Here is a 12493-nt window from a genome sequence, read left to right as displayed (position 1 = left end):
AAGGGCCAGAAATCTAGAAGAGGCTTGGCTGGTGGTTCTGACTCAGAGTCTCTCACGAGGCTGCCTTATCAGAACAGTTTCCATTACCTGGACAGAAGTTTAGTTACACAGCACTGGGAACGGCACACTCTAAGGGGAAGGAGAAAATGAGTTTAGATGCACTTTTCCCACACTGTGTTCTGCGGGTACTGGTTTCCCAACATATTCCTTCTGTGGAGGGATCGCAGAAGATTCTGTGATCTAAGAGTGGGGAACACCTCAGCAACAAAGGCTCTGTGAGAAGTGCTCAGGGCCATTTGACTTGCTGAATTCGGCATTGTCTCGACTTTTTAACTAAGGGAACTCTTCGTTTATTTTTTTTTAAAGGATACACCTCTTCGTTGCTACCCCATGTATCTCTTTCTGAAACCTAGATTTGATCTTGCCACTTCATTACTGACAGCAATAGTTGTCTCATGTAGCGGTTTAGGAAAAAACATTACAACTTTGAATTTTATCCTTTTAATTTCATTTTTGTGATATGTTTACTAGAAATAATCCATTAGCACAGTAACTGTGTACACGATTTATTAACAAACAGAAATGTATGTACAGAGGGTGTACACACCACATTTTGTACTGCAGAGTGCACTGCTGTGTGGAATAGTCCATCCTCCTTAGCATTTAAATCACGTGACGGGAATCTGACTGTGGAGCCTTTCCGCTCCATCCTACCCAGCCTCTCCCTCTACACGCCCACCCTCGTTAGCCCTACTAGTGTGCTTACCCTTCCTGCAACATGCCAGAGCCTTTTTTTAAAAATATCATTTCACTTTCTACCATGTTATTGTCACTGGAAATATCTGTCAAATTTTATTTGTTTTTGGGGACCCAACCCAAAGACCCTTCAGTGTCGAGGTCTGTTTGGTGCTCGTAGGTCAGTTGTAGCATGTGTCTGCATCTGAAATTATACCATGATTTTATCTATAACCCCAAAACTCTCAAAGTGGGTTTTTAAAATTCATCTGGTGAGAAATTCGCCTCGAACTGACTTGAGGTTATTATTAATGCTTTTTAATCCCTCTAAGTATGTCTGTTCACACATTTTGCTGCAGACTAGTAAGTGCTTGATTACGTGGTGCTACCCCAGACCCTACTAGGTATATGCACTATGTTTTCTTTCTAAAACTTGAAAAATTCAGAATTTCAAAACAAATCCATCTGGCCCCAGGTATTTAGGGTAAAGAGCCTGTAAGATCTTACATTTGATAGTTATTAACTATTATAAACGGTTTCATATATAATATGCCATTCATTTCAACAATAGGCTTGTAAGGCAAGCAGATAGCTCTGTTTATGGCAGAGGTAGCTTGGACTCAGGGACCAGCTGACCTTCTTTGTCTGTGGTCCCGGATATGGGCAGAGCCAGGCATTGAGCCCAAGTCTTTTGGCTCAAGATTGTTGTGCTGTGCCACGAACCTAGGGGTGTAGTGTCTGTCCCACAGACTGTAAGTTCCTTAAAAACAAGGGTCCTCTCTTCCTTTTATTCTCTTAAGATGGAGTCCATTAGAGGCATTTTCCCTGGTACAGTCTGTAAACAAGTCTTACATGAAAGGCAGAATTTACAGCATAGCAAATATTTAAAACTCTAATTTAGAAGAAGTCTCCAGTGGCTTTGGGGGCAGGTGGATCATTGTTCCTATTGCAGATCTGCTATTTACAGTCTCACCTTGAGCAAGTCACTTAGCCTGTGCTTTGGTTTTCTTACCTGTAACAAGTGGGGGAAGCCATAAAAATCTAAAAAAGGGAGATTGTAACAATAGAAGGAGAAATATATGTAGAACACATTTAACACACACTCATGCATGAGTATTATAAGAGGAAAGTATCCCTTATTTGATAAATCCGGCAGATAAAAAATGAATTTGTTTAAAAGGAATACTGAGATCTATAATACTTTTCCTGCAAAAAGGTTCATTGTTCTGTGACAATATGTTTTTCACTTTGTCCGTCTAACATTTTCTTGTTTTTTTATTGCATTGACTGATTTAGATCCTTCATGAACTGCCTAGAAGTTAGGATCTTTGTTTTTAAAGGTCTTAAGGTGCAGTGTTGTTCACCTCCCCCACTTTTTCATTCCTTCTCTCTCTTTTTTTTTTTTTTTTTTTTGAGGCAGGGTCTCACTGTCTCCTGGGCTAGAGTACAGTGGTGTCATCCTAACTCACAGCAACCTCAAACTCTTGGGCTCAAGTGATCCTCTTGCCTCAGCCTCCCGAGTAGCTGGGACTACAGGCACGTGCCACCATGTGTGTGACATCATGCCTGGCTAATTGTTCTATTTTTTTGTAGAGACAGCTGATCTGGAATAATCTTCCCCCAGAGTGCTAGGATTATAGGTGTGAGCCACCACGGCCCTGGCCCATTACTTCTCTTTCCTGCTTTCTTAGCCCCTCCTTAACCCTAAGTGACTCTTGAACTTGAGGAGAAATAAAAATAGAAAGGGAAAATCAAGGGAAAAGGGAAGGCAACACTGAGTTTGGAGCAGCAGCGGGGCCTATGTCAGATGCAGTGGAGTATTTCTCCTCGCCAGTCTCCAGTCCCCTCTGATTACACTGCGCCTGGACACTTGCAGGCTATTTAGGTTGGGTGAAGATGGAGGCCGATCTGCATTTTAAGCACACAGGCCAGATGGATGAACTTGCCTTGTTTTTATCACAATCGTAATGAGCCTTCTGCATTTCTCCTATTCCAACTGATAACTGGCATGGCTCTGGCACTTTATTCAGCCTAGAACGTGGAAACTCACACTGTTTCTCTCCCTCTATTTCTTGCCAAACTTTCTTCTTCATTGCTCTTTTTCCTCCTTACTCAGTGCCTCCCTGCCACAGTAGAACAAGGAAAGGAAAGAAAAAAAACCAAAAACCAAAAACAGGAGGAGGGGAGGTTAAGGGAGTGAGGAAACCCAGGCCGTTGTGACTTACCAAGGCTTTTTGTCAAAGATGAAAGTGCCACAGTGTACCAGATAGAAATGGAAAATGGTGCTTTAAAGTAGGAACATATGTTTTACTTTAGAAAAATAAAAATTGCGGAGGATTATTTTCTCCTATTTTATTCACCCTCCTTCCCCTTGTTTTTAGATGGAGACAATAGCAAATACACAGTATGGGACCTGTGTCTCACTACTTTGTACACTATATTTCCTTTCTAAAACTTGAAAATTTGCATTCCAAAACAAATCTGGCCCTGAGTATTTAGGATGAGTACCTTCGCATCTCCTTTAAGCCCCATCCCTTTTGGTCATGATGATGCGAAGAGCCTCCTGTCCGGTCCTGATACCCTGCTACTCTTCAGTCTGTTCTGAGCACTGCAGCCAGAGAAACAGCTAAACTCTAAGTCAAACCAAATCACGCCTGTGCTCAAAACCCTCCAGTGGGGAAGAGCCATGGTCCTTCCAGTACCCTATAGAGGCCCTGTGACCTGCCGCTGCTTCTCTGATGTCAGCCCTACTTGCCTCTAGACTGCTGCGCCTAAAAAGGCCAGGGGGGTACACTTGCACTGCACTCCTGCCTCAGGGCCTTTGCACCTGCTATTTCCTTGGCCTCTTGTCCTTTTCTTCTAGATAACTGAAGTCTAGTCAAGGAAGTACCTTTCTAGTGAGCGTTTCACCAGGGCATCCCTCACCAATACTCCCTACCCCTTCCCCTTAGTACTTACCAACATTTGTTTTAAAGTTATCACGTGGATAAAAGTGATTTCCATTCCTTTTTGGACATCAGAACAACTTCCCTTGAATATCTTTGGCCTCCACTCTGAAATTTTTGCCTCACAGGAGCTTTAAGTGGTAATCTCATTAATGTTTAAGAATCATGACTGAAGTGTAGATACCATGCCACTACATATGAACTCATGTCTCAAGGTTAAAAGTAAAATGAATATATAGGTGTGTATATGTATACATATACCTTGTGTTGTTTTAAAAGTCTACTCTAGGATTGTTGTCAACTAGTCTCCATCCCAGTGTTCAGCAGACCCATTTGTAATCACTGCTCCTTCATCCAACAGGGGGGACTAAGTGCCCAAGCCTTTGTTCGTGTGGAACTGGAGGACGTGAATGATAATCACCCCATGTTTAACCCGTCAACCTATGTGACGAGCATCAGTGCTCAGACCCAGCCAGGCACCGAGATCATCAGTGTTCTTGCCACCGACCGGGATTCTGGGATATATGGGACAGTGGCTTATGAACTCGTTCCGGGAGACCTGTCATCCCTTTTTACCATTGACTCCACTACAGGTATGTGATCTTGGAGCAGTTTTCACCCCCTAGCTGTTTAGTTTCTGCTTAGAAGCCAGAAAAAGTTATTTTTTCAATAACAGGGGTGTCGTAGGACTCACTTAGCCTTCCAGAAGGCACTGGGGTATATTGAAAGGGCTGGGGCTTTATCCAGATCTGAATCCCGGCTTTGCCTACTGCTGATTTTGTGATCTTCATCGGCCTCAGTTTCCTTACCTTAAAAGCAGTGCTAATAATGCCTATGTTGCAAAGTTTTAGTGATGCAAGGCAGTAAGTTATGCAGAAGCAGTTGGCCAGTAGTATTTATTTTGTGGATGTTCATTTCCCTTCATTTGTGTGATCATGCCATCTAAGGATGCCTTAGCATCATTTCGACGTTTTAATAGATAAGATTAGTGCAAAGAGATTTGTACTGCTATCCAAAGTAGATCCCTTTCTTTTTACTAGGCCTGGTATTCCCTTAGTCTCTTTGGGTCTTAATGTCCTTGTTTTTAAAATGGTACCTAAAGCTCCTTTTAGTTCTCTACAATGGTAATTGCATATCTGCCAAAGAAGCCCCGTGGGAAAACTGTCTTTTAGAAATAAATATTTAAGAAGTTATTTTCCCTTTCCTATGGGTTTTTTGCTAACAAGATAATGTTTGAAATATTTGATTAAAAGGAAATAGAAAACTTCAAGCATATACTGTTATAATACTTTGGAGATATGTAGAGAGATTCTGGTCCAAAAATGAGGGTGCAGGGAAACAAGAAAACTTTTTTTCTTTTACATTTCTTGGCTCGATCCGAGCAGTGAGTGCAATGTGTTTCTGTTGTAATGATGATGATAATGCCAGATATGACACTAGACATTTTCTGCACATTGTCTTACTGGATCCTCACAACGCCCTTTGCAAAGGCCATTTGTTTCTATATATTAGACACAAATAATAATTTACACAGGAGATCTGATCCACTAAGTTAGTTTGCCCTCTCACCCAGCCCCATTAGGTACAGGTCACTGCTTCTGCCTGGAAAATGAGCTTCATCGGGCTCTGCAGCTGGCTGGGGGATGAGTTGTTTACACTGGCAGTCTTTATAAGGCAAAACTTTCCTTGCTCAGAATAATACACTTACATGGCCCCTTTAACATTTCCAAGATCAGAAGAAAATACTTTTGTAGGAAATTAGCCTACTTATCTTAGCCTTTTCAAAATTCATCTTAACAGAAGACCTTAACTGCTTGTCAAATCATCAGGCCCTCCAGGGCACTAGTGTTGCCAAAAATATATAGGCCAGCCAGTAATCAGGGCACAGGATCTTAAAGCATTTAAAAAATTGAATTTAAAAGACATCAACACACTCATCATTCAGTTTCCCCTGGAAGATCTTAAAGAATGAACTATCCTGTGTTCTGTTTTTAGAAGAGATCTCTGTGGCTGTGCTGTCTACGCTCAGCCACATGCTTCCCTTCCTGGCACCGGCCGTGACACAAATGCCATTGTTAATCATGGAGAACACTTTATGTGCTTTATGTGGGTTATCATCTAGGGAAGTATCATGGTATTTTTTTTCTTAAAGCAAAGACCAAATTCATAATGGAAGTAGCCTTGGGTTATTACTGTTGGCAATTTTGATGCCTATGCATTTAGGTTGAAGACGTTTCTTAGTCAAATGGTGCTTTGGAATTTGGTTGCACTTAGTAATAACTCATGAGAAATTCATGAGGCCTGGTAATGCTTTACTTTAACCTTTAGAAGAGAAGGAAAAAATGACTAGCTATGGGAAAAAGTTGTCCAGTGAACAAGCAGTCTCCAATTTGCGTGGTTGAGTTCCAGAAGTTCCTCTGTTGGTTGACTGCAACTGAGAACAACACATTGTATGTATTTATGGTGCACAAGGTTATGTTTTGATCTTTGTATGCATTGTGAGATGATTGCATCAAGCTGATTAACATGTCTATCACTTCACACACTTAGAACTTTTTTGTGGTGAGAACATTTAAGATGGGCTCTCTTAGTACCTTAGCAATTTTCAAGTATAGAATACATAATTAACAACTGTCGTCACCGTGCTGTACAATAGATTGTCACAACTTATTCATTCTATCTGACTGAAACTTTGTACCCTTTGGCCAACTTCTCCTATTTCCATCCTAGCCCCTGGCAACCACCATTCTACCCTCTGCTTTTATGAGTTCTACAGTATTATCAAATGTCTGATTTCAAATCAAAAGTGTAGTTTATTATATCTCAAACAAAAAGCAGTAGAGTTAAAGTATGCGCCTAAACTCTCGACACAGTTTTGCCATCTTAACAGTAGCTGTTTATGCCAGCAGTGAAGAAGCCTGGATAGTGAGTGGCGATGAAATTGCTAAAGGTGTTTTCCACAGCTTGTTGAGAATTGAATATTTTTCCTTGCAAGAAGTGGTCCAGGGCATGGAAGAAGTGGTAGTCAGTGGGTGCAAAGTCTGGTAAATACAGCGGATGACAAGAGAGTTTCCAAGTCCAGCCTCTGTAGTTTGAGCAGTGTTGTTTTTTGCCACATGTGGTCTTGTAAGAAGATTGGCCTGTCTCTATTGACCAATCTTGGCTGCTTAATTGTGAGCATCCTCATCATTTCATCCAACTGGTTGCAGTAGACATCCACTGTAATCAACTGACCAGGTTTCCTGAAGCTGTAGGGGATAATACCAGCGCTGAACCACCAAACAGACACTATTAGTGTTTTTTGATGAATCTTTGGCTTTGGACTGTGTTCCGGCACTTCATCTTTATCCAACCATTGTGCCAAATGCTTGCGATTGTCAGAAAGAATCTATTTTCATCACATGTAACAATGCAGTGTAGAAATGGTTCACATTTATGTCATGACATCAAAGAAAGGCAAGCTTTGAGACAATTTCTCTTCTGATGCTCTTTTAATTCATGCAGAACCCATCTATCCAGCTCCTTTACCTTGACCATTTGTTTCAAATGGTCCCATATTGTTGGAATAGTAATGGCAAACCTTGCTGCTAAATCACACAGAGGTTGAGATGAATTCACTTCCACCGCAGCTTTGAGCTCATCATTATCCACCTTGGTCTCAGCTCACCCACGTGGCTCGTTTTCAAGATTAAAATCACGAGAATGGAACTTCTCCAACTATCAATGTACTGTGAGTTCATTGGCAACATCCTTCCCAAATGCTTCATTGATATTTTGAGCTGTCTGCGCTGCATTGGCTCTACGATGGAACTCATATTCGAAAATAATAATTTTTGACTTATCCATGGTTTCACAAAATTTGCTCTAAAAAATTTTTTTAAAGACAGTTACAAGCCAAAATGTGCATTTGCAAGACTGAGGATGTACCTTCAGAATAAAAATAAAACAAGAAGTGTCAAAGTGAAATGTCAGAGATATGAATTGTCAAACTTAGTACTTAAGGAAATCAGACATTTCATACTTAATAACCTAATAGTTCCACATATGAAAGTGAGATCAGGCAGTATTTGTCTTTCTGTACCTGGCTTATTTCATTTATTATAATGTCCTCTGGGTTCATCCACGTTGTTGCAAATGGTAGAATGTCTTTGTATTTTAAGACTGAATAGTATTCCATTGTGTATATATATCACATTTTCTTTATCTTTTTTTCCGTTGATAGACATGTTGGTTGTTTCCATATCTCAGCTACTGTGAGTAATGCTGCAATGAACATGGGAGTGTAGGCATATCTTTGACATACTGGTTTTATTTCCTTTGCATATATACATAGAGTATAATTGCTGGATCATATGGTAGTTGTATTTTTAACATTTTGAGGAACCTCCATACTATTTTCCATAATAATAGCTATAACCTATTTTCTATATAAGGATGTTCTCAAAGAATATAACAAGAAGCATTATTAGAATATACCGTTGACCCTTGAGCAATGCAGGGGTTAGGCACACTGACCCCGTATACAGTTGAAAATCCACTTACAACTTTTGACCGAAACTTAGCTATTAATAGCCTACTGTTGGCCAGAAGCCTCACCATAACATGAATCGTTGATTAACGCATATTTTGTGTGCTGTATGTATTATATAGTATGTTTTCATAATAATGTAAGCTAGAAAAAAAATGTTTTTAAGAAAATCATAAGGAAGAGAAAATATATTTACTATTCATTAAGTGGAGGTCTTCATTGTCTTGATGTTCAGTAGGCTGAGGAGGAGGAAGAGGAGGGGCTGGTCTTGCCCTCAGGGTGGCAGATGTGGAAGAGATGGAGGAGGTGGAAGGGGAGGCGGGAAAGACAGGCACAATTGGGGTCACTTTTATTGAAAAGAATCTGCGTTTAACTGGACCCGTGCAGCTCAAGCCCACGTTGTTATTCAAGGGTCAACTGCAGTTTTCCTGTTCTGCATGTTTTCTTTGCTGTAACCTGTATCAAGCTGGGCTTTCTTGTTTCCACCGAGAGGCCTGTCTCTATAGAGGCTGCCAGTGTAAACAGTCCTAAGAAGCTGCCTCTGTCACTAAATATCTATAGAATAAATTAATAAATGACATCTAGAAATAATAGTAAAGTGATTTAAATCCTTACTACGGCCTTTTAAGAAACTGCGTGGGAGTTTCGTTGATAACCTGGGGCAAAACTGCATTTAGAATCCTCTTTCTGAATCACAGCACGGTAGGTGACTCTATGGCCTGCTTGAACCTTTCCTCAGAACTCTCCCAAAGTCTCTCTCCAGCTTACTGTGCTGGCACTTTTCTTTTTCTCACTTCCTTTTGTCTCTGGATTTAGTCTTTTCTCTTCCAGAATAGCTCCCTGCCCTTTAAAATGGGAATGTCGAAAACCAGTCTCAGTATCTTTCAACTTTCCCCCTTCCTTTTTAATATAAGTTCTGACATAGACAGGTTGCGGGGAAATCGTCATATAGTATGAGAATATTGAGAAGTGATGAGCCCGTTTACACATTGTCACTTCTTCCTGAATGACTCTGAAGTTCTCTTAGGCACATTCATTCCTTTGCTTATTGGTTCATTCATCCTTTCATTTTGGTGCTTTCTATGTCAGACATGCTATTTTCTGAGCTCACATACTTTGTGTTAGAGGCTTGTGTTTTGCTGCAGACAAGAGATTTCCACTGATCTGTTTGTGCCACAGCTGAGACTCATGCATTAAAAATAGAACTCTTTGACTTATTGTGTTCATCTGGTAAGAAAATTGTTTTGGGGAAAACTGGAAGAGGGTGTGGTGATGTCGTGGTTGTTTTCTCTTGTGGCTTTATCTTCCTGTTCTGTTTCTGGTTTTCTACGTTTGTTGTTGGTTCAAAGAACATTTTTATAAAATGTGTTTAGGCACCAGGAGAGAGATACTGAGTTGAGCCTTCATTTCTCTTACTCTCAGTTCCTTGGCTTCCTTTGATGTGGGTCTGAGGCAGACCACACTCTTTTGAGTTTTAAAAAGAAGGAACACAAAGGACATTTATTAATAGCTCTTTTTTCATGTATTTTTAATTCCATTTTATGAATTATATGTGGATTTCTTCTCCCATTGTTTGAAGTGCTCTCTTTGGTTGCATGTAAACAACAGTTCTTTAGCTTTGGAGTTTGTCCTATTTATTTTGTAATTTTACACTGAAAAAAAATTTACTCCTAATTCAGATTATTTTAAGGTGAAAAGTGGGTTTCAAGCATTTGTGTTGGTCATTTAGTGTCACCCCAGACTATCTGTTTTACTAGGGTTACCTATGGTTAAATTCTTGTGATTTGCCTCTTCTTTTATAGAAGCAAGTTAATGATATAAAGAAAGGTCAATAAAAGTTCTAAAAAGACTGTAGCTTATCTCTTCAAAGCAGGAAATGGAAGCAAGTTCATCTATTTGGTACATATTTATTCTTCTGTGCCAGGCGGTGTTCTAGGTGTTTGGGAGACATCAGGGAATAAAACAGACAAAAATCCCTGCTCTTGTAGCACTTAGAGCAACAAGCTCATGTTGCCTAGACTATTGTCTATTCTAAGTTTAGTTGTAGTGTACACAAAATCCAAGTTTAGCACTACAGAAGAACAAGAAATTAAAAGGATTTCAAACTGCCAGACAAGGGCAGCTGTGCCTCAGTGTTTAATTGTAATCTTCTGTTTGTATTTTAATGTGGACTATAAGTAATGTAGTTCAGATTCTGTTTTTCTTTATTTCAAGGGCAGATTCTTTTCAACTGTGAGTTTTACGCTCAGATTTTATACCATGTAATGATTCTCATAATTCTCCATGATTACCACCTTCTGACATTTAACCTTCTGATATGTAGTTGATAAACTAATACCACACCTCATTTCATAAGGGACGTGAGTCTGCTCACACCAAATAAATGATGACTTTCTTTTATTTGCAAGACAGAGTCTAAAATTAATCGTGAGCAACTAATCAGTGTATGCCACTTTCATAAGAAACAAAAGCATGTCAGAGAATTTTCTTATTAGCTTTTTCAGTACATGATCATAGACTCATAGAGATGGAAAGAACCTTACAAATCAGCTGCCTCGTGTAGTGGAGGAAGAAATTGAGGCTAAAAGGGGTTTGGTGACTTGCCTAAAGGTACACTGTTGGTCATGGTGGGATTGGACTTCAACTCCTGCCCCTGTGCTGCTGTCCCTGTACCACTCTGTCTCAGATAATAACACTTTACAATGTTTTTTCCATATATTGCTTGTTTGAGCCCTACGTCAGCCTTATGGGATAAACAAGGCAGATGTTTTTATGTCCATCTGCAAATTAAGAGACCGAGGACCCTAAAAGTCTTAGTGATTTACTCGAGGACACAGTAGTAAATCTGACACTTGAATTTACTTCTTGGACTTCAATTTCAAGGCTTTTCCCATTATTATGACTTTTTAAAAAGTATAGACAAGACTAAGATAAATATAGGTTCTATGGATTCAACTAAATAAGATAGAGAAATAATCTTCCATTGTGACAAGAATTCCTATGCAAGCCTATGTGTTCGCCAAATTATCTGTTGATTTTTATTTACTCTTTTCAGTTGAATAAATAGAATTCAGTGAAATTTTCCAAAACAGGTACATTTTTTTAAAAATTTTTTTAGTTGTCAATATGAGGTAGAATCCATTCTAGTCCTTTCAGCCACTACGACTTAGTCACCCAGATTTGTGCACAAAATAAATAGCATAAAGTCATCCTTCAGTGAATAAGTGCCTTTATTGTCACAAGCTGAATATAGGAGAGACTTCAAAAGTATTAATAACTAATAGTAAATTGGTGTTGATATACCATAGTTTTTGGTCTGTGTCTGTTTTTGAGAAAACCACACTTACAGACTCCATGTCTAGAGAAGGTCATGATTTTGTGCTTATTTTTATTCTTCTTAGCTATCCCATCACTTGCAACATTAGTAATGACCTACAAATTATTTTCTAACTATGAATTGCCTCCTTTGTTAAGAATATTCCATCTTTTCCAAGAAATTTTATTCTGGCAGTCAGTATTACTTAATTAGCGGAATAGCGTGATTCTCTCTACATCTATATCTACATATGTATAATATATGTAATATATAATATATTTTAATTAGGAGAAGACCTTTGTCTTTAAATCCTTTTACCACTATATATATTTAAAAATATTTCAGTCCAGCATTTTCCTTTCTTTAAACAAAAAGTGACAAGGTGAAGAACACAAATAATATTGACATTGTAATTGGTATATATAAATCCAAGCAGCCATTCAAACATAAGTTAATCAATTACTATTTTTTAAAGTTACAAGTGATGCCTGCACTGGTGGTTAATGATAACTGGCAAGTGTCATGAAAAATGGAAGCTAAATAATCACTGTATTTTAGAGTATTAAAATATAGTATCATAAATTCTAGGCTAACAAATAAGCAAAGAGAGCTATTCATTTTATTTGTGATTTTATTATTTATTATATACAAATATGCATATATATATTGTATATATACATGCATAGCTACATGTTTTCTGGCCCCTCAACTTTTATAGAGAGCTCAGTTTATTTGAGAATATTGAATTCAGGGCCAGGCGCGGTAGCTCACGTCTGTAATCCTAGAACTCTGGGAGGCTGAGGCGGGTGGATTGTTTGAGCTCAAGAGTTTGAGACCAGCCTGAGCAAGAGTGAGACCCCGTCTCTACTAAAAATAGAAAGAAATTAATCGGACAACTAAAAATATATAAAAAAAATTAGCCAGGCATGGTGGCACATGCCTGTAGTCCCAGCTACTCGCGAGGCTGAG

The 12493-nt window shown here is 39.0% G+C and overlaps 1 protein-coding gene across 1 annotated transcript in view; it reads left to right on the top strand.

Moving 5' to 3' along the window:
• The window catches only part of LOC105811112 (protocadherin-16-like), a 159429-nt gene that overhangs the window by 119292 nt on the left and 27644 nt on the right, over nt 1–12493 (top strand). The window contains exon 3 of the mRNA XM_012645234.1: nt 4042–4273. Within this exon, the coding sequence (XP_012500688.1) occupies nt 4042–4273 (232 nt within the window). The remainder of the gene's footprint in view (nt 1–4041; nt 4274–12493) is intronic.

Source organism: Propithecus coquereli, unplaced genomic scaffold (assembly GCF_000956105.1).
Source record: "Propithecus coquereli isolate 6110/MARCELLA unplaced genomic scaffold, Pcoq_1.0 Scaffold228, whole genome shotgun sequence".
NCBI lineage: Eukaryota > Metazoa > Chordata > Mammalia > Primates > Indriidae > Propithecus > Propithecus coquereli.
This window is presented reverse-complemented; position numbering and strand designations above follow the sequence as displayed.